Raw genomic sequence first — 19637 nt, 5'->3', positions numbered from 1 at the left:
TTGACTTAAGGAGTAAGTAACTTGCCCAAAGACACATGGCTAATAAAGTGATGGGGGATACAGACTCAGCCAGTCTGCTCTAGAGCCTCATAATGGCTATGCTATATTGCCTCATAATATGGCAAAGATGTTGAAAATTTTAATATTTGTTTCCCTCGCCTTGCCTATAAAATTATCTGTCTTCAAGAAGATCTGAATTGTTTGGCCTTTGATCTCCCTTTTTTTTGTATCAAATCTTGGAAATTAATCTTACATCATGAGCTTAAAAGCCTTCAAAGTATAAGAGGAAGAGCATCCTCCTTAAATAACATAGTTTTGTGTATATACTGAAATCTCATTGTTTAGTGTTAGAATTGTAGATTCTAGATTACTATGATGATAAATGAAACTTTCAGCTGTACAGATGACCCTTGAAGAACACAGGGGTTAGGAATGCCAGCCGTCCCCACTCCCAGCCAAAAATCCACGGATAACTTTTGACTCTCCCAAAACTTAACTGCTGGCAGCCTTAATGATAATACAAACAGTTAACATACATTCTGTATATTATATGTATTATATGGTTTATTCTTACAATAAAGGAAGCTAGAGAAAAAATGGTATAGAGAAAATACATTTACAGTACTCTACGTAAAACTGCTTATAAGTGGTCCCACAGAGTTCAAACACATGTTATTCAAGGGTCAAATGTATTTTCTTGGTATGATGTATCGAAGTAACTGTCTCTAAGCAAATCCTAGAGTAATAATGCAGTTTTGTGAGAGTGCCATTTTTGTAGATAATTGAATTAAAGAATACATATTTCATTATGCTAGTTTAACACAATTAAAAATAAACTCTCATATTGTTGGTTGTCCATTTCCTAAGGCCTTTGTAACTTTGTCCTAGGAAATTAAAACTTACTGCAGATAACATAGGTTAAATGTGGTGAAGAGTGCCAGTCCACTTTTATAGCTCTGTAACTAAGACTGTTGTTAATTTTAGAGTGCCTATTAATTTTGTTTGGCTTTCCATGTAAAATGAAAATCGAGGAAGTTTTAGTTCTAGTATTTCCTTGGTAAGGAAGAACATAATGTCTGTCATTTAAACTGGATTCGTGGCCTGGTAGGGATAACTTCTGCATATAATGCAGTGTTTAGTCAGATAACTTCTCCTTTGTGGTAGTGTTCTTTCTTTAACCGCCATGAAATTGTCATTGATTGTAATCAGACATGATCCCAGAACTGCCTTTTTCCTTTTAGTAAAGGACAGTAGTTCTGTTCTCTGAGGTTCATTTTGTCAGCTTGTGAACTTTCAGAAGGGAAACATAATGGAAGGTTAAGGAACCATGGAACCAGTTTAGCCCAGTGATTTTCCAGCTCTAATCCATGGAATGCTGTGACTTGTACAGGGATTCCTCAGTGCCACTTGCAGGAAAGTTGGCAAGATGATTGGGCAGGATTATCATCTCCATATCCCACTGAACAAGGGAACTTTTATCTCTTTTGTATTGTACTCCCAAGAAATATTTGAAGAATTTAAAATACTGATCTAGACTCACTCCTTTAAGAAAAATGAAGCCAATTAAGTCGACTTGTCTAAAGACAACACAACTAAGAACTAAGGGACTGGCAGAGCTAAGACTAGGGTATGTATTATCTGACTCAGTGTGAAGTTACACCCACTGTACTATGATATAACAAGAGTTTTTTGTAAGCTTGAAGTTTTGTAGGCTTAGTTGTTTTTTTTTATCATTTGTGTATTATAATTAGGAATAATTGTATATGCTAATGCTTTAAATACATTTGTGCCAGTAGATTTACTCTGTAGTTCTGTTTGTAAGCTAGGCATGATTTTCAGAGTTAAAGCAATTTACTTAGAAAATACAGGGAAATCTTCCTGTTGTTTCTTGAATTGGAGAGTCTTCAAAATAAAAACAGGAACTTTAAATGAAGAGGATAAATCAGTGGTTAGAAGACAGCAGTGCTATCATTGTTTTAGTTCTTTGTGCTGGTTTTCTGATTATAACCCATACTTTGTTATGATTCGATCTTAAAATATTTATAAAAGATTGGAGATCTCCAAATACACTCTGGTTTTGAAAGTAGACTTTTCTAAAGTTATGTTGAGTGAGGAGATTTGTTTTTAATTCTAAAGGGCATTTTACTATTTTTTTGGAATGTATATGTGCATCTTGATAACTTGGGAATTGTCTTCTATGTTAACTAAGGAAAATATGAGTGTAGTACATGTCTTAGTATTTGTCTTAGTATTTACAGTTCTAGGTGGACACTAGGCAGGATGTGAATGATGCTTGTTGTACCTAGTGTTGGTTCTTTTGAGGCTCCTGAATATTAAGCTGTTTGCTGTTCCTTTCATCATTTTAAAAAGGCATTATTCCCAAATATTCCAGCTTTGATTTGCACTAGAATAAAGTGTTTATTTCCTTAAAGATTTAACAGAGGCTTTGGATGAAGATGCAGACCCCACAAAATCTGCACTGTCTGCAGTTGCATCTTTGGCAGCTGCATGGCCGCAGTTGCACCAGGGTATGTGTGGGTTTTTTTTTTTTATTGGCTTTTTATTTTTAATTTTATAAAGGTACATTTTACACTGCTGAGAATCTATTGCTTATGTTCTAAATGACTATTTCATTTTTTAACAACTATAGGCTGCAGTTTGAAAAGCTTGGATCTTGATAGCTGCACTCTTTCTGAAATCCTCAGACTGCACATCTTAGCTTCAGGGGCTGATGTAACATCAGCAAATGCAAAGTATAGATACCAAAAGCGAGGAGGATTTGATGCAACAGATGATGCCTGTATGGAGCTTCGTTTGAGCAATCCCAGTCTAGTGAAGAAATTGGCAAGCACTTCAGTGTATGATTTGACACCAGGTAAAACTTTGCAAGTTGGAATTTGTATAACCTGCCCACTTCCTCCCCTCTTCTATCTCTTTAGCCCAGAAAACTAGGTACTGATGAGAAGTGTTAGATAATATCAGTTTTAATTATTTTTTTCTAAGATTTTTATTTATTTATTTGAGAGAAAGACAGAGAAAGTACAAGCAAGGAAAAGGGCAAAAGGAGAGAGAGGAAGCAGGCTCTCCGCTGAGCAGGGAGCCCAGTTTGAGGCTTGATCCAGGACTCTGGAATCATGATCCAAGCTAAAGGCAGATGCTTGACGACAAACTGAGCCACCCAGGCACCCTGATAGCAGTTTTAATTAAAAGAGAACGAGAACAGTCCTTAAAAAAATTGTTGGAATACAATTAGTGACCCAAATGGAGACTACTGTTGTTAATTCGTATTAGCTTTAACTCTTTCTGATTTTTCTGTTCTTTTTCATTTGGATTTTCTATTACTTTAAAAATTTGTGGTTTATCTACTAAAGTGAGAATTAGCTAACTTTCACTTTTATTCGTCAGTGTATCAGAAATTTAGGCTGTAGCTGCTAAATTCTAACATTTACTTGAATAGAATTTGAGATATGAGAAACGGTATATAAAGTTAAGATGCAGGGGACGCCTAGGTGGCTCAGCAGTTGAGCGTCTGCCTTCAGCTCAGGGCCTGGTCCCATCGTCCAGGATCAAGTCCCGTGTCGGGCTCCTTCTGGGGAGCCTGCTTCTCCCTCTGCCTGTGTCTGTCTCTCATGAATGAATAAATTTAAAATTCTTTAAAAAAATAAAGTTAAGAAGAAGTTATTTTTCACTTCCATTTTTTTAAGATTATTTATTCATGAGAGACCCACATAGAGAGAGAGACAGAGACACAGACAGAGGGAGAAGCAGGCTCCTTGCAGGGAGCGTGATGCGGGACTCCATTCCCAGATCCGGGAACACACCCTGAGCCTAAGGCAGACGTTCAACCACAGAGCCACCCAGCCATCCCTTTCACTTCCTTTTTTAAATAAAAAAATTACGGTGCACAAATATGTAAAGCTTAATTTAATATGCTTATTTAAGAGAACATGTAATAAGAGTGTCTTCATTGCTAAGATTTATATAGGTTTTATAATTTATAGTAGTGTTTTTGTGCAGTATTTTCAGAGTGATTTGCCTATTGCCATTTTTTAATTTCATATGGTAATAACATTTTTTATTTGAACTTCCTAAGTGAGCCTAAAAATTAAAACTTGAAAAAAATTCTGTCATTAGAGAATTTTTCATGTCTATTTAACTGGTCTATATGGTACTTATTAGTATTTGAAATGCCTTGTATATCACATATCTGTTAATTTGGATTCAGAGGTGCTTTTTTCTGAAGACATGCCATTAACGTGTTTGATCTTGAGGTTTTTCCTATTCTTTATTAAGCATTTTCACATTAAGCCACAAATTAAGATTTTTCAAACAATTCTTTTTTATCCTTGATGATACAGAAGTTATTTACCAATTTTTGACAGGAGAAAAAATGAAGATACTTCATGCTCTCTGTGGAAAACTACTGACCCTAGTTTCTACTAGGGATTTCATTGAAGATTATGTTGATATATTACGACAAGCAAAGCAAGAATTCCGGGAGTTAAAAGCAGAACAACATAGGAAAGAGAGGGAAGAAGCAGCTGCTAGGTAAGAGATAATTATAGTCAGTTGTGCTAATGAAGGCTGTTTATTTCTTTGCATCTAAAACGATATTTCACATCGGGTTGTAATGTGATACTGGCTCACACTAATGTGTGATGGCTTAACTAAGAGATTATGAGTGAATTACTACATTATGATTTTGTGATAACATTTAAAGCACCTTCCATAATTTTTTTTATTAAAGGCAAGATACTAAAAGTTAAAAGTATCTTCCATCAAATAGACTAATATTTTATGTTAACTTTCAGAATTCGTAAAAGGAAGGAAGAAAAACTGAAGGAACAAGAACAGAAAATGAAAGAGAAACAAGAAAAACTGAAGGAAGATGAACAAAGAAATTCAGCTGCAGATATATCTGTTGGGTATGGTTTGAATTACAGTGCTCACCAGACTTTATACGAAGAATAAAAATCAGGGGCACCTGGGTGGCATGGTGGTTGAGCGTCTGCCTCTGGCTCAGGTCGTGATCCCAGGGTCCTGGGATCAAGTCGCATCAGGCATTCTCCCTCTGTCTAGGTCTGAAATGCTGAAGTTTTAAAAACTAGTTTTCTAGTTTTTTATTTATAGGTACATAATAATTATACCAGTAGGCCTATGAAATTTACATATAGGGAGTCCTCAGGTATACGTGTGTTATGTTAAAAAATACTTTCAGGGAATCTAGAACTCATTTTCTCATAGAATTAATGTCATAAATGATAATTGCCCAGAAAACCTTTCAATAGTCTATTTTAAACCAGTAATACATTTCTAGCATTACTAGTGGTATCTCCCCACTCCACCTCCACCTATCACAGTTGTACACTGTGTTTCACAAAACTCCTCTGAGTTTATTGAGGAATAGGGATGAAATTGGAGGTTTTAATAGATTGGTATAGGGAGAAGAAGGAAGCACATTAAGTAATTTAGTGACTTAGATACTCTATTGCAATTTGAAAATATTTGGGATGAAAATAGGCTCTGAAAACAAGTGGGAATTTTTGCATATTGTAGATGGCAAACCATATTCAAATTTTGCAGAAATAATTTTTTTATGAAATTGCAGAGGAAGGTTCTATAAATCTCAGTGTTCTGATATTAGTATATTGACTTTTAGTTATATTTGCATATAAAAATACCCATTAACTCGTAAGGTCATAGGTCACAAACGTGTAACAGCTGTATTTTATATGGCCATCAACAGTATTTTAAGAAATGGAATTTGGATAGATTAGCAAAATTAATCTGATACCTAAAGCACAAGCAATCAAAGAAAAAAAATAATTGGATTTATTCAAGCTTAAAAACTTCTGTACTTTGAAGAACACTGTCAAGAAAGTAAAAAAAGACAACCCAGTGAATGGGAAAAAATATTTACAAATTGTGTGTTAATAATGGTTTAATATCCAGAATATATAAAGAATTCCTATAACTCAACAATAAAAGAACAACCCAATTAAAAAATGGGCAAAGGATTTTAATAGGCATTTCTCAAAAAAAAAAAAAAAGATATGCAAGAAGCACATGAAAAAGACACTCAACATCATTAGTCATTAGGGAAATGCACATCAAAATCACAATGAGATATTACTTCACACTCACTAGATGGCTGTAATCCAATTAAGGGACAATAAGAAGTGTTGGTGAGAATGTGGAGAAATTGGAATTCTCATGCATTGCGGGTGGATGTAAAATGGTGCAGCTGCTTTGGGTAAGTTTGGCAGTCTCTCAGATAATAAAATCATTTGTTTACCATACAACCCAGCAGTTCCACTCCTAGGTATACACTGAAGAGAATTAAGAGCATATGTTCATCCAAAAATGTATATACAAAAGTTCATAGTTTCATTATTCTTAGTAGGCAAAAAAAGAAAGGCAATAACCCAAATGTTCATCAGTTGATGAATAGATAAACGATGTATTTCTTCAGCAGAATGTTGGTCAGCAATAGAAAGGAATAGAATTCTCATACATGCAACAATGTGGATAAACTTTGAAGACATTATGCTAAAAAAAAAGAAAAAAAGAAAGAAAGAAAGAAAACATTATGCTGAGTTAAAGAAACCAGTCACAAAAGGCCATGTGTTGTTGTATGATTCCTTTTAGATAAAAAGTCCAGAATGGGCAAATCCACAGCAAAAAGTAGATGAGTTGTTACCAGGGTAGTGAGGAAGAGGAAATGGAAGGTGACTACTAATGGCTATAGAGTTTTTCTTGGGGGATAATGAAACTGTCCCGGAATTAGATAAGGGTAATGTCTGCACAACTTTGTAAATATATTAAAGACCACTGAATTTATACACTCTAAAATGATGATTTTAGGATATGTGAGTTATAGCTCGATTTTTTTTTTTAAATTTTATAAACCTTTTGGATTTCTATTGAAGTATAATTGACTTATTGTGTTAATCATTTAGGGTATATAACATAATGATTTGATATATGCATATGTTATGAAATAATTTTTTATTTTATTATTTTTTTATGTTATGAAATAATTACCACATAAGTTTAGTTGCTATTCATCACCTCCTATACTTACAGATTTTTCCCTTGTGATCTCTTAATTAAAAAAAAAAAACACATTATAGATTCCACCATTTCGTACTTTTTTAATACTCATCTAGCCTAGCTTCACTCATTTTACATTATCTCTCTGGCTCCTAAGAACATTTGATATTTGGTAAAGAACACAAATGGTAGAACTTATTTCAAGGTTCATACAGTTTTAGTTTTAATTTGGATAGCATAATGAATTAGATAAAACATCTGTCTTGTCATTCAGCCTACTTAGTTTATCTGAAATGTTATCTGCTCTCCTCTACTATTTGTCTACTTATCTACTTTCTAGTCTGAGCCAACCATTACCTCCGAGCCAGCTGCCTGGACTGATACAGTGACCCATTGTCTCCCCTCATCTCCTTTCTCTCCCCGATCATTTTCCACATAGCAGCCGAAGTGCTTTCTAAACCCATCATTTCCCTTTTCTAAAACTCTTCTATTTCTTTTCCCATAGCTTTTTGAATAATGCCCTACAAAGCCAGGTGTGATCTAACCCTGCCTTTTTCTCATCCAGTTCTTGGATAACTTCTTTTTGTTTTATTATTTTCTCAAAATGATAAGCTCCTTCCTTTTCTCTTCAGCTCAGTGCCTTTGTACATGATATCCCCTGTGCCTGAAATGGAGATTTCTTCTCACTTGCTATCTTACGCCTGCCCAGTCTCCCTAGTCTCGGTTTAAATGCCACTCCCTCAGGCAAGGCTTTCTTGATTCTTGAGACTAGATTTGTTTCTCATTGAATTGCTTTTATAGCACCTTGAACTTCTCATTTTTTAATAGTTATTACAAATTTTAATTGTATAATTGTGTTATTATCTGTTTTCGCTGCAAGAATATAAACTCTGTGTCTGTCTTCTTGTCCATTACTTCCTAAACATGATGGCTAGCACTTCATAAGCAGGCAATAAATACCTCATGAATGGAATTACATATTCATTAATGAAAATAATCCTTGTTTTTTTCATTAAGGGAGGAAGAAAGGGAAGATTTTGATACTAGCACTGAAAGCAAAGAAACAGAGCAAAAGGAACTTGATCAAGACACAGTCACTGAGGATGAAGATGACCCAGGATCACATAAAAGAGGAAGAAGGGGTAATACAGAAATTTCTTAAGGGCATGCCTGATTGTTTTAATTAATAAGGCACTTTATAATTCAGCTATCCTGAAATATGTATTAGATTACTTCATTTGTGATTCCAAGGTGTATATGTTTCTTAAATGCTCAACTCATAGCTGTGATAAGTTTTTTAAATGGTGACCATCTTGTTTAAAAAAATGGTGTTGGAAGTTATATTTAGTTTTTATTCTCATATAAGTTATTCTTGAGGGAAGGGTGACAATATTCATATTGTTTTGTTTTTTTTAAGATTTTATTTATTTGAGAGAGAGCATGAACGGGGGAGGAGGGGCAGAGGGAGAGAGACAAGCAGGCTCCCCACTGAGCAGGGAGCCCAACTCAGGGCTCAATGTCAGGACCCTGGGGTCATGACCTGAGCAGATGCTTAACTGACTGAGCTACCCAGGCACCTCTTCAGATTGTTGTTGTTGTTTTTTTAATTCAATTTTCATATTGTTTTAATAGGCCCATTTCTCATAACTTCCAACTTTTGGTTAGTCAGCGAGTTTTGTTGAGTTTTTGTATTTACTATTTTATATTAGGCCAAATAGAAATTTTTATTCTATTGCATACTCACTCAACATGCATTAAGTGCCCTTTAGGTGCTAGAAATATAAAAGTCAGTAATGCTTTTAATAGGTTCCATATGCTGAGAATAGAAATCAACTACCTTAAAATAATTTCATGAATTGCTGGATCAAGGGGAATACATTTTTTTAAAAGTTGTTGATACAGATTACTTCTGAAGATCTTTAACTATCTTCATTTAACAACTATTAAAGGAGATTTTTAACTGTATTCTATGCCTATAATTTTGTTGGTATCTTTTTTTTCTAAATTATTTGCTAAATAGTTATTACAAGTAGACAAAATCTGTATCGTGGAGGCTATATTTTCTGATTATAATGCAATTGATTTAGAAATGTAAAACAAAAAGTCTTCATTTGATTAGAGTTTTAAGACATTTTTAAGTAATTGGTCAAAGTAGAAACCATAAATGGAAACTAGAAAATAAAACTAATCTATACTGAAAAAGACTATCAGTACTATCAATTAACACTTGTTTGATACAGTCCCTCTACTTAAGAGGAAAATTTCTAGTTTTAATACCTAGTAGGAAAGAAGAAAGGCAAATTGAGCTAGGTATTCATTTCAGAAGTCAGAGGTAGATAACAGAAAAATCCCTCAATAAAAGGAAGCAATAGATATAAGGAGAAATTAATAGAAAGTAAAACTGTAATAGAGAAGAACAGCAAAGCCAACAGTTTGTTCTTTGAAAAAGATATGAACTAGACAAAGCTTTCTTGAAATTGATTTGAGGGCAGGGGGAAGGGAGTCTCAGTAAGGTTAAGATTGAAAAGGGAAGCAGCATAACTATAGATAAAGTAGAAATTTAAAGAAACAGGGACAGCACATACAGTTTTATGGCAGTTACTTTGAGAAAGTGGAGACAAGGGCAGCCCAGGTGGCTCAGTGGTTTAGCACCGCCTTCAGTCCAGGGCCTGATCCTGGAGACCTGGGATCCAGTCCCACATTGGGCTCCCTGCATGGAGCCTGCTTCTCCCTCTGCCTGTGTCTCTGCCTCTCTGTCTCTTTCTCTCTCTGATGAATGAATAAATAAAATCTTAAAAAAAATTAAAATGAAAACCAGTACACTGTATGATGCTGATTTTCTCTGCTTTGATCTTTAAAAAAAAAAAGAAAAGAAAAAGTGGAGACAAAAGCAAAATCCTAGAAAAATACACATTATGAGAGTAGATTCATGAGGGCTGCCGGGGTGGCTCAGTTGGGCATCTGCTTTTTGCTCAGGTCATGATCCTTGGGTCCTGGGGTCGAGCCCTATGTTGGGCTCCCTGCTCAGTGGGAGGTCTACATCTCCCTCTCCCCCTACCCTCTCACTCTCTCTCAAATAGATAAAATCATTTTTAAAAAATGGATTCATAAAAAAAAAAATGGATTCATGAGAAAATTTAAAATGTGAATGGTCCTAAACCATTAGATCTTGAACCAATATTAAAAATCTTTCTACAGGGGTGCCTGGGTGGCTCAGTCAGTTAAGCATCTGCTTCAGCTCAGGTCATGATCCCCAAAGTCCTGAGATTGAGACCCTCGTTGGGCTCCCTGCTCAGTGGGGAGCCTACTTCTCCCTATCCCCCTGCCACTCCCCCTGCTTGTACTCTTCTTGGTCTCTGTTAAGTAGAGTCTTTAAATAAATAAAATCTTTATAAATGAAGATAAACAAATAAGTAATAAATTTATGTATCTTTAATAAAAATGCCTGTGTCAGGCTTCCTGCTTAGCAGGGACCCTGCTTTTCCCTCTCCTGCCCACTTATGTCCTCTGCTCCTATCTCAAGTATTTACTTATTTACTTTATTTATTTAAATAAAATATTTTTTAAAAAATCTACAGGGACACCTGAGTGGCTCAGTATCTGACTCTTGGTTTTGGCTCAGGTTATGAGATCAGTGTAGAGCCCGCTTAAGTTTCTTTCTCTCCCTCTGCTTCTCCCCTACCCTGCTCCTACTCTTTCTGAATTTAAAAAAAAAAAAAATCTTCCTACAAAGAAAACTTCAATCCTAGACAACTTTATAGGTGAATTTTCCCAAATTTTAAAGCAGATAATTCTAATCTCATACAGATGCTTTCAAGCAAAAGAAAGGAAGGAAAGAAAGAAAACTGACTCCCTGACCATCTAAGCAATCTGACAGTGCCTAAAATGGGAGAAGTTTAATTCAACACATCATAAAAGGCCAGGCAGCTCACCAGGAATCCAGGCTCTTTCTGTCTTGTTCATACTGCCATCCTTAGGGTTTTGCTGCCATCCTCATGTTCCAAAATGATTTATCCCCATGGCGTCATTCTGGCTAGTTGAAAGAAGGAAAATAGAGATACAACCCACAGGTTACATATAATGCAGAATTCTACTCCCATCTCTTTGATCAGAAGCTTCTTATGTAGCCATACTTCCTGGGGAAACGTTTCCCGCTGGGAAGTGTCCTTCTTTTGAACCGCTAGGTACCTAACTAAGCATTAGGGGTTCTGTTACCTTGAATCAGTGGTTAGTAAACTATAGCCCATTGGCCAAATCTGCCCTGCCTGTTTTTATGTAATCCAGTTAAACTGGTTTTTTACATTTTTACATTTTTAAATAGTTGAGGGAAAAAGAATGATATTTTGTAATACAAAAATTATATGAAATTCAGATTTCAATGATCATGGTTTTAATTGGACTCAGCCATGCTTGTTCCTTTATATATTGTCTATGGCTGCTTTCATGCAGCAGTGGCACAGTTGAGCAGCTGTGACAGAAACCATATGGCCCACAAAGCCTAAAAATATTTACTAGCTAGCCCTTTATGAAAGTCTGCTGACTCGTGCCTTAGAGAAAGGACTGAACATATGTTGGAGAATAATAGACTCTGCCTCACTATCCAGTATGGAGATTGCAGTTTTTTGTGTGTCTCCTGTATTTAAATATACCAGTTTCTTACCAGCATAGTGTATTAATCTGCTTAGGCTGCCATAATAAAATACCACAGACTGGGAGGCTTAAATGACAGAAATCTATTTTCTCACAGTTCTGGAGGCTGGAAGTCCAAATCCAGCAGGATTGATTTCTGGTGAGGCCTCTCTCAGCTTGCTATAGCACCTTCTCACTGTGTCCTCACAGAACTGCTCCTCTGTGCCCACAAGTGTGAAGAGTGAGCACCCTGGTCTCTTTCTTACATGGATATTGGTCCTGATTTACAGGGTCCCCACACTCTTTGAACTCATTAAACCTTAATTACCTCCTTAAGGACCCTATCTCCAAATATGTCACATTAGGGTTTAGGATTTCAACATATGAATTTGAGGGGCATTCAGTTTGGTCCATAATACAAGGTAACTTAGGATAGCTTTGTTTGTTTTTCTGATGAAAATTTGAAATGTGATAGTGATAATAAAATGTTTAAACTATAGGGAAAAGGGGACAAAATGGATTTAAAGAATTTACAAGACAAGAAGAGGTCAACTGTGTAACAAGAGAGCCTCTTACTGCAGATGAGGAAGAAGCTTTAAAACAGGAACATCAACGAAAAGAGAAAGAGCTCTTGGAAAAAATCCAAAGTGCCATAGCATGTACCAATATCTTTCCTTTGGGCCGAGACCGCATGTATAGGCGATATTGGATTTTTCCTTCTATTCCTGGATTATTTATTGAAGAGGATTATTCTGGTCTCACTGAAGACATGCTGTTGCCTAGACCTTCATCATTTCAGAATAGTATACAGTCTCAAGATCCTCAGGTATCCACTAAAACTGGAGAGTCTTTGACGCCTGAATCTACCTCCAACATTGACGAAGGTCCATGTGATGATTCTGTGCAACTGCCAAAACCAGTGCATAAGCCAAATCGGTGGTGCTTTTACAGTTCTTGTGAACAGCTAGACCAGCTTATTGAAGCTCTTAATTCTAGAGGACATAGAGAAAGTGCCTTAAAAGAAACTTTGTTGCAAGAGAAGAGCAGAATATGTGCACAGCTAGCCCATTTTTCTGAAGAGAAATTTCATTTTTCAGGTAAATTTTCATTGAAAACTTTCTTTTATTTTCTCTCCCCATAATCTCTAGTTCAGGCTTAAACATTTGTTGTAAAGCTATATATAAAACACCTTCTTTTCCATTTGGACCATGCTCTCAGTTTGCAAGTTAGAGAATGTTTGCCAGTTAGAGAACAAGGTTCTCTAGATGTCGCTGGGTTCCACTTGGACGGAGAAACGGCAATGTGTGAAGATCCATCCTCTTCCTGATCTCATTTCCTGATATCTAAGGCACTAAGGTTAACATTAGTTTTAGAAATTCGACATGATACTGAGACTTCAGTCACTAAGGATTTTGGCTGAGAGTCCAGGAACAGGTTCTCTTAGTGATCACTTCTTTGGAGATTGCTGCAACGGCAGATCAGGGAGCAGCATCTCTATATGATGGCTGGTTCATTGATAACACATAAGAGAAAGCAGTAAGGCATTTGGGGTATAAGTTTTAATATCACTAAACAAGATCCTCTAGGTAAAGAACTGTTAAATTAAAAAAAAAAAAAAAAAAAAAAAAAGAACTGTTAAATTTAGGGGCATATTGTCATGACTACTTTAGTTCTCTTCACATTAAAAACTTTAGATCACAATTGTTTATTTGACAGCTTTATTGAGAATTAGTTCATACACCATATAATCCACTCATTTGAAGTGTGCAATTCAGTGGTTTTCATTATATTCACAGATGTCCAGCCATCACACAATTTTAGAACATTTTATCACCTCAAAAGGAAACCCTAAATTTGTTTTCTGTCTCTGTAAATTCCCCTGTCTGAACATTTTAAATGAATGGTATCATATAATATATGTATGGTCTTTTGTGACTGGGTTTTTTCACTTAGCATAATGTTTTCAAGGTGCATCCAAGTTGTAGCACATGTCAGTACTTCATACTTTTTATAACCAAATAATGTTCCATTATATAGATACATACTACATTTTATGTAACCATATATTAGTTGATGGATATTTCTGTGGCTTGCATATTTTGGCAGTTGTGAATAATGCTGTTGTAAACATTGCATACAAGTTTTTGTCTCAACATATGTTTTCATTTCTCTTGGGTGTACACCTAAGAGTGGTCATGTGATAATTCTGTTTAATCATTTGAGGAACTGCCATACTGTTTGCTGCACCATTCTGTATTCCTACCAAGAGTGTATGAGGGCTAAAAGTTTTCCATGTCCTTGTCAACATTTGGTTTGTCTGACTTTCAGATTCTAACCATTTTAGACGTATGAAGTGGTACTTTATTGTTTTGATGTGAATTTCCCTAATGAGTAATAGTGTTGAACATCTTTTCATGGTCTTATTGGCCATTTGTATATCTTCCTTAAAGAAAAGTCTATTCATATCTGTTCATTGCCCATTCTTTTTATTGGAATGTCTTTTTATTGAGTTGTAAGAAAGAGTTCTTCAAATATTCTAGACTCAAGTTCCTTATTAGATATCTAATGTGCAAACATTTCTGCCCCCCCCCCCCGTTTTTTTTTGCACTTGAGGATTTATTAAATGTTCTTATATCCATTATCTCATGATCATAACTACCACTTTTGGGAAATCATATTTTTTAGTAAGAAAATCATAATAAAGGTATTGGTAACTATTTCAGACAAACCTCAAACTGATAGCAAACCTACATATTGCCGGGGAAGATCTTCCACTGCATATGATTCAGCTCAGATGTCTGCAGAAAGACAGCTTGAATTGAGGCTGAGAGATTTTCTTTTGGATATTGAAGACAGAATTTACCAGGGAACATTAGGAGCAATCAAGGTTTGTATCTGTTCCCATTTTTAATTTACCTGATTACCAAAGTTTTGGTCATATTTGTTAATTTACTTGGTATAGGCAAGGTATGTGTGGTTTGAATAAATACATGGGAGTGATACATTTTTTATGAAAACTCAGTTTCTTCCCTTGTATCAAAGTATATATGAGTAGAGATCTTTCTTAAATATACAGTATGGCTATCTGCTTTCTTAAATAGAATTTAATGAACATCATTGACCTAATTTTTAATATTAATTTTTAGTATTTTTTAAATATCTGTTTTATGGTATTTTCATCCGAGATGTTAAAATGTGTAAGGATATTTTCTTCTTCCTTGACTAGCTCCTGCCTGCTCTGCTGAGTCTGGTTTGTTTATTGGTTTCTTTGTTACCTTTTTAAAATCTGTAAGTAATTCATGCTTGATATGTGTGTTCTGTTCATTCCTTTGCTATATCATCTGTCACTTTTTTGCTACTATCAGGTGACCAGTCTTAGAATTATGATTTCCCTATATAGAAAGTGAGGTACCAAAGCTTCCATCTATGAATGATATGAATTTCATTTTGGCCACTTAGTAACCTTATTTTTAGATCCCTTTTTGATTCACAATCTGTTCTAGAATATTCATGAATTTTTCATATGTACATTGAATCTCATACTTCGTGGGAACAACATATGCCATTTTTCCAGGTTGATAAATTTGGGTTTTGTTACAGGTTACAGATCGACACATCTGGAGATCAGCATTAGAGAGTGGACGTTATGAGCTGTTAAGTGAGGAGAACAAGGAAAATGGGATCATTAAGACTGTGAATGAAGATGTGGAAGAGATGGAAATTGATGAGCAAGCAAAGGTCATAGTAAAAGACAGGTACAAAAAGGGTTTTTCTAAAGAAACTGTCACTTTTCCTTCGCAGTTCAATTGCAAAATTGAAAATTTTAGTAAATTCTCTTTTTCCTCAAAAAATTGTTTTAAAATCTTATCATGAGGACTTTTAAGACTTGTAACCACTGAAATGATCGTTTTCTTCAACCTCAGGCTCTCTTTTACTCCACTTTGTGCTAGTGTAGCCAAAAGACAGCTTGTTAGATAATGACAATTTCTCAAGCTTAAAAAGAAGTCTTTGGACTTAAGATTTTATTAATCTCAGAAAGTGACTAACTTTATACTATCCATTTTTCTTTTGTGTAGGATAACTTAGTAAATTGTGGTAGGCTTAATTATTATTTGAATTATTAATCAGAACCTATATCTGTATATCTATAGATAGATACTTTGACTATCTTTATAGTTATTTTAGATAACTACCCTTAAGGAGTTTATTATCTAGAAAAAAAGGAAGATATGATACTGGGAGAGGAGACATAGTACTGAAGGCTTTGAGCAAATAGGTTTGTACATTTAAATGATCATTTAGCTGCTGAGATTGGAGGCTAAGGAACTACTTAGGAGGCAGCTACAAGTGTCCTAGCCAGTAAAAATTGAAGCTAGAGAAAAAGGTATAGAGGTAAACTGCCTGGGGGACACCTGGGTGGCTCAGTCAGTTAACAAGCATCTGGCTTTGGCTCTGGTCATGATCCTGGGGTCCTAGGATCGAGCCACACATCAGGCTCCCTGCACAATGAGGAGCCTGACTCTCCCTCTGCCCCTTCCCACTGCTTGTGTTCTCTCTGTGTCTCTCAAATAAGTAATAAAATCTTAAGAAAAAAAAAAAAAAAAGGGAGCAGCCTGGGATTTGTGTCCTTAAGGCTCATCATTGGTTATCTACCTAAAACTTTTCTACCTAAGCCTTGTCTCATCCACCTTCCCTCCAAATATTTGCCCTTCTGACCTCCTTAAATGACTTGGTATTTAGTTTAGCTCTTGATTCACGTGTTTATTTCCCTTTCCTACTGGCTTACATAATCTCCTTTGAGATTGAAGAAACTGTTTCTTACACAGATAATAAGCAAGCATTTGGAGGAATAGACTCAAGTCTTACCTAAGTGTTTTTTAATAACGTAAACTCTGGGCAGCCCACGTGGCTCAGTGGTTTAGCGCCACCTTCATTCAGCCCAGGGCCTGATCCTGGAGACCCAGGATCGAGTCCCACATCAGGCTCCCTGCATGGAGCCTGCTTCTCCCTCTGCCTGTGCCTCTGCCTCTCTCTCTCTGTGTCTCTCATGAATAAATAAATAAAATCTTTAAAAATAATAATAATAACATAAACTCTTCCATGTTTTCATTGTAGACTCTTGGGCATAAAAACAGAAACTCCAAGTACTGTCTCAACTAACGCAAGTACACCACAATCAGTGAGCAATGTGGTTCATTACCTGGCAATGGCACTTTTTCAAATAGAGCAGGGCATTGAGCGGCGTTTTCTCAAAGCTCCACTTGGTAAGTACCAGTTTGCACTTCAAAATATTAGTTGTACCTTAAATGATTTTGAGATTGCCCTGTAGGGACAGCTCCCTATAGGGGTGGTTCAGTGGTTGAGTGTCTGCCTTCGACTCAGGGCATGATCCCGGGGCCCTGGGATCGAGTCCCACATTGGGCTCACCACAGGGAACCTGCTTCTCTCTCTGCCTATGTCTCTGCCTCTCTCTCTGTGCCTGTCATTCATTCATTCATTCATTCATTCATAAATAAATAAATAAATACTTTAAAAAAAGAGAGAAAGAGATGAAAGAAAAAGGAAAGAAAGAAATTGCCCTATAATAGAAATTTGTGGGCTGACACAATGAAATTGGCTAAAAATTTTAAGATTGTATTTTCATTTTAAAATGTGGGTTCTTTCAGGTGAGATGTTTTAAAATAATACTTAAAAGTACTTTTTATTTTAGATACTCATCTTAATGACTATCTTTTTATCTATTTCTGTCAATCTTTTCTTTTGTGTTTCATCAAAAGAAAGATTACCAAAACCTGTTACTGGCCAGATTCTGAATAATCAAAAATTGTACATAAATATTTGTTATATAAAACAGAACCCCAAAGAAACTGCTTAAGTGTGGGTCACTGGGACACCTGCGTGGCTTAGTTGGCTGAGCAGCTGACTTAATTTTGGCTCAGGTCATGATCTCAGGGTGATGGGATTGAGCCCTGCTTTGGGCTCCACACTCAGTAGAAAGTCTGCTCAAGGATTCTCTCTCTCCTTCTCCCTCCAAACCTCCCTCTACTCAAACACTCTCATCTCAGATGAATAAATAAATCTTTAAAAAAAAATAATAATGTGGGTCACTAACCTGAGCACCATATGAGAAGCACTGAATCAAGTGTTAAAGGGTACGTAAATGAGGAAATGCTCTATAATTTATGGTAGGATGATAGAAGTGATACTATCTGGATTGTGTTTTAGCAATGTGTTTCAAGTTCCAAATCAACTCTCAAGTCATAACTGCCTTGAACTTCCCTTTCTTCTGACATGTTAAAATAATTTATAAATCATCATATTCAAAGTAGTTTGTATCTCAGTAGTGGGGTGCTAGAAGAAACATACATTTTTTAAACCATATCTTTTTGGTCTCCTATTGAGAGCAACTTGAATTGACTAAAATCCTTTTTCAATTATTTGAATATTACCTTGTTGAGTACTAAGAACAGCTTTCATAAATATATGGTTCTATCAATGTGGATATATTTATAAAATATCAATTTGAAATTGAAGGGTTTATGGCCAGTATCTTATTGTTCTAATAAGCCTTTTCATATTTTTATAAATTGATAATTCCACCATGAGCTCAATGACTCACTTTTCAGATTGGAAAATAGCAGTTAGAGAAATAAGTATGTATGATCATAGCTCACAAAAATACTCATTTATATTTGCTATATCACTTATTTCCCAGTTTTCATTATTTCTTAATAGTTTCTCTAAATTGAACTACATATACAAAGGATCCCTTTCTACTATTTTTTACAACCACATAGGAATCTACAATTACTAAAATTAAAATTTTAAATAAAATTTACTTGTAAATTATGTAACTCTTATAAATATTTCACTACTACTATTAATTCTGTGATTCCAAAAGAGAGAAAACACAATTCTGCTGATTTTTCTTCCATTTCTGAAACTGCCCATCAATTAAAGTTGTTTATAAAATCAAGGAGAATAAATAAACAAATAAATAAATAAATAAAATCAAGGAGAAAAATATCAAATTGTTTAATGTGTCCATATTTTCATCAGTATGTTATTAAATATTTAAACATAAAGGGAAAAAGTTAACACTGGGAGATGTTGCAGCTTACAATCTAGTAGGTTATATGAGAGCTGAGAGCTATAGTTCTGCTAGGTTGTATACAGCAGTGTTGGAACATTCATTTCATCCTAAGGGATATAAAAGGAACAATTTTGGGGTACCTGGGTGGCTCAGCAGTTGAGCGTCTGCCTTCGGTTCAAGGTGTAATCTAGGAATCCAGGATAGAGTCTCACATCAGGCTTCTTGCCAGGAGCCTGCTTCTCCCTCTGCCTGTGTCTGCATCTCTCTCTCTCTCTCTCTCTCTCTCTCTCTCTCTCTGTCTCTCATGAATAAATAAGTAAAATCTTTTAAAAAAAGAAAAAGAACAATTTCAATTTGAAGTCTTAAAAAAGGTGAAATAAGAAAACTTCAACTTACTTTGATGGTAAATGTTGATCAAAGTTTAGATATTTATTATTTATAATATGATTGTTATCTACCATTGCTGCCCCATAAAAAGTTAATAGAATAATTGATGTCTGTAGGTTTTTATATTTTGTTTAAGCCTTTGGGGGATCTGTTTTGAATGGGACCACAAGAACTAGAGGTGCCTCTGGGGTTTGAAGATAATCTAAATATTTAGAGCAAGGTTATCAAGAATATCCTTAATCTGGGGGAGAAATGTGGGTTCTGCTTTATGAATGTTTGAGATAGAATATAAAAATTCTCCATTCTTTTGATTATTTTTCAGCATAGCAAATTCACTGTGGTAGGAATTTTACCAGTTTAGCTTCAGAGATCGTTTCGGTTTCTTTTTTTCTTTTTTCCTTTTTTTTTTAAGATTTTATTTATTTATTCATGAGAGACAAGAGAGAGGTAGAGACATAGAGGAGAAGCAGGCTCT

General features: G+C 35.3%; 1 protein-coding gene across 3 annotated transcripts in view; it reads left to right on the top strand.

Moving 5' to 3' along the window:
- The window catches only part of BAZ1A (bromodomain adjacent to zinc finger domain 1A), an 89520-nt gene that overhangs the window by 58038 nt on the left and 11845 nt on the right, over nt 1-19637 (top strand). For 2 of the 3 annotated variants that reach the window (XM_038544479.1, XM_038544480.1), the window contains 9 exons: nt 2433-2528; nt 2651-2875; nt 4383-4548; nt 4812-4925; nt 8071-8195; nt 12183-12779; nt 14406-14569; nt 15283-15437; nt 16798-16946. In XM_038544479.1, the coding sequence (XP_038400407.1) occupies nt 2433-2528; nt 2651-2875; nt 4383-4548; nt 4812-4925; nt 8071-8195; nt 12183-12779; nt 14406-14569; nt 15283-15437; nt 16798-16946 (1791 nt within the window). The remainder of the gene's footprint in view (nt 1-2432; nt 2529-2650; nt 2876-4382; nt 4549-4811; nt 4926-8070; nt 8196-12182; nt 12780-14405; nt 14570-15282; nt 15438-16797; nt 16947-19637) is intronic. The other variant, XM_038544478.1, reaches the window with a different exon arrangement.

The sequence above is a fragment of the Canis lupus genome, chromosome 8 (assembly GCF_011100685.1).
Source record: "Canis lupus familiaris isolate Mischka breed German Shepherd chromosome 8, alternate assembly UU_Cfam_GSD_1.0, whole genome shotgun sequence".
Lineage (NCBI taxonomy): Eukaryota > Metazoa > Chordata > Mammalia > Carnivora > Canidae > Canis > Canis lupus.
This window is presented reverse-complemented; position numbering and strand designations above follow the sequence as displayed.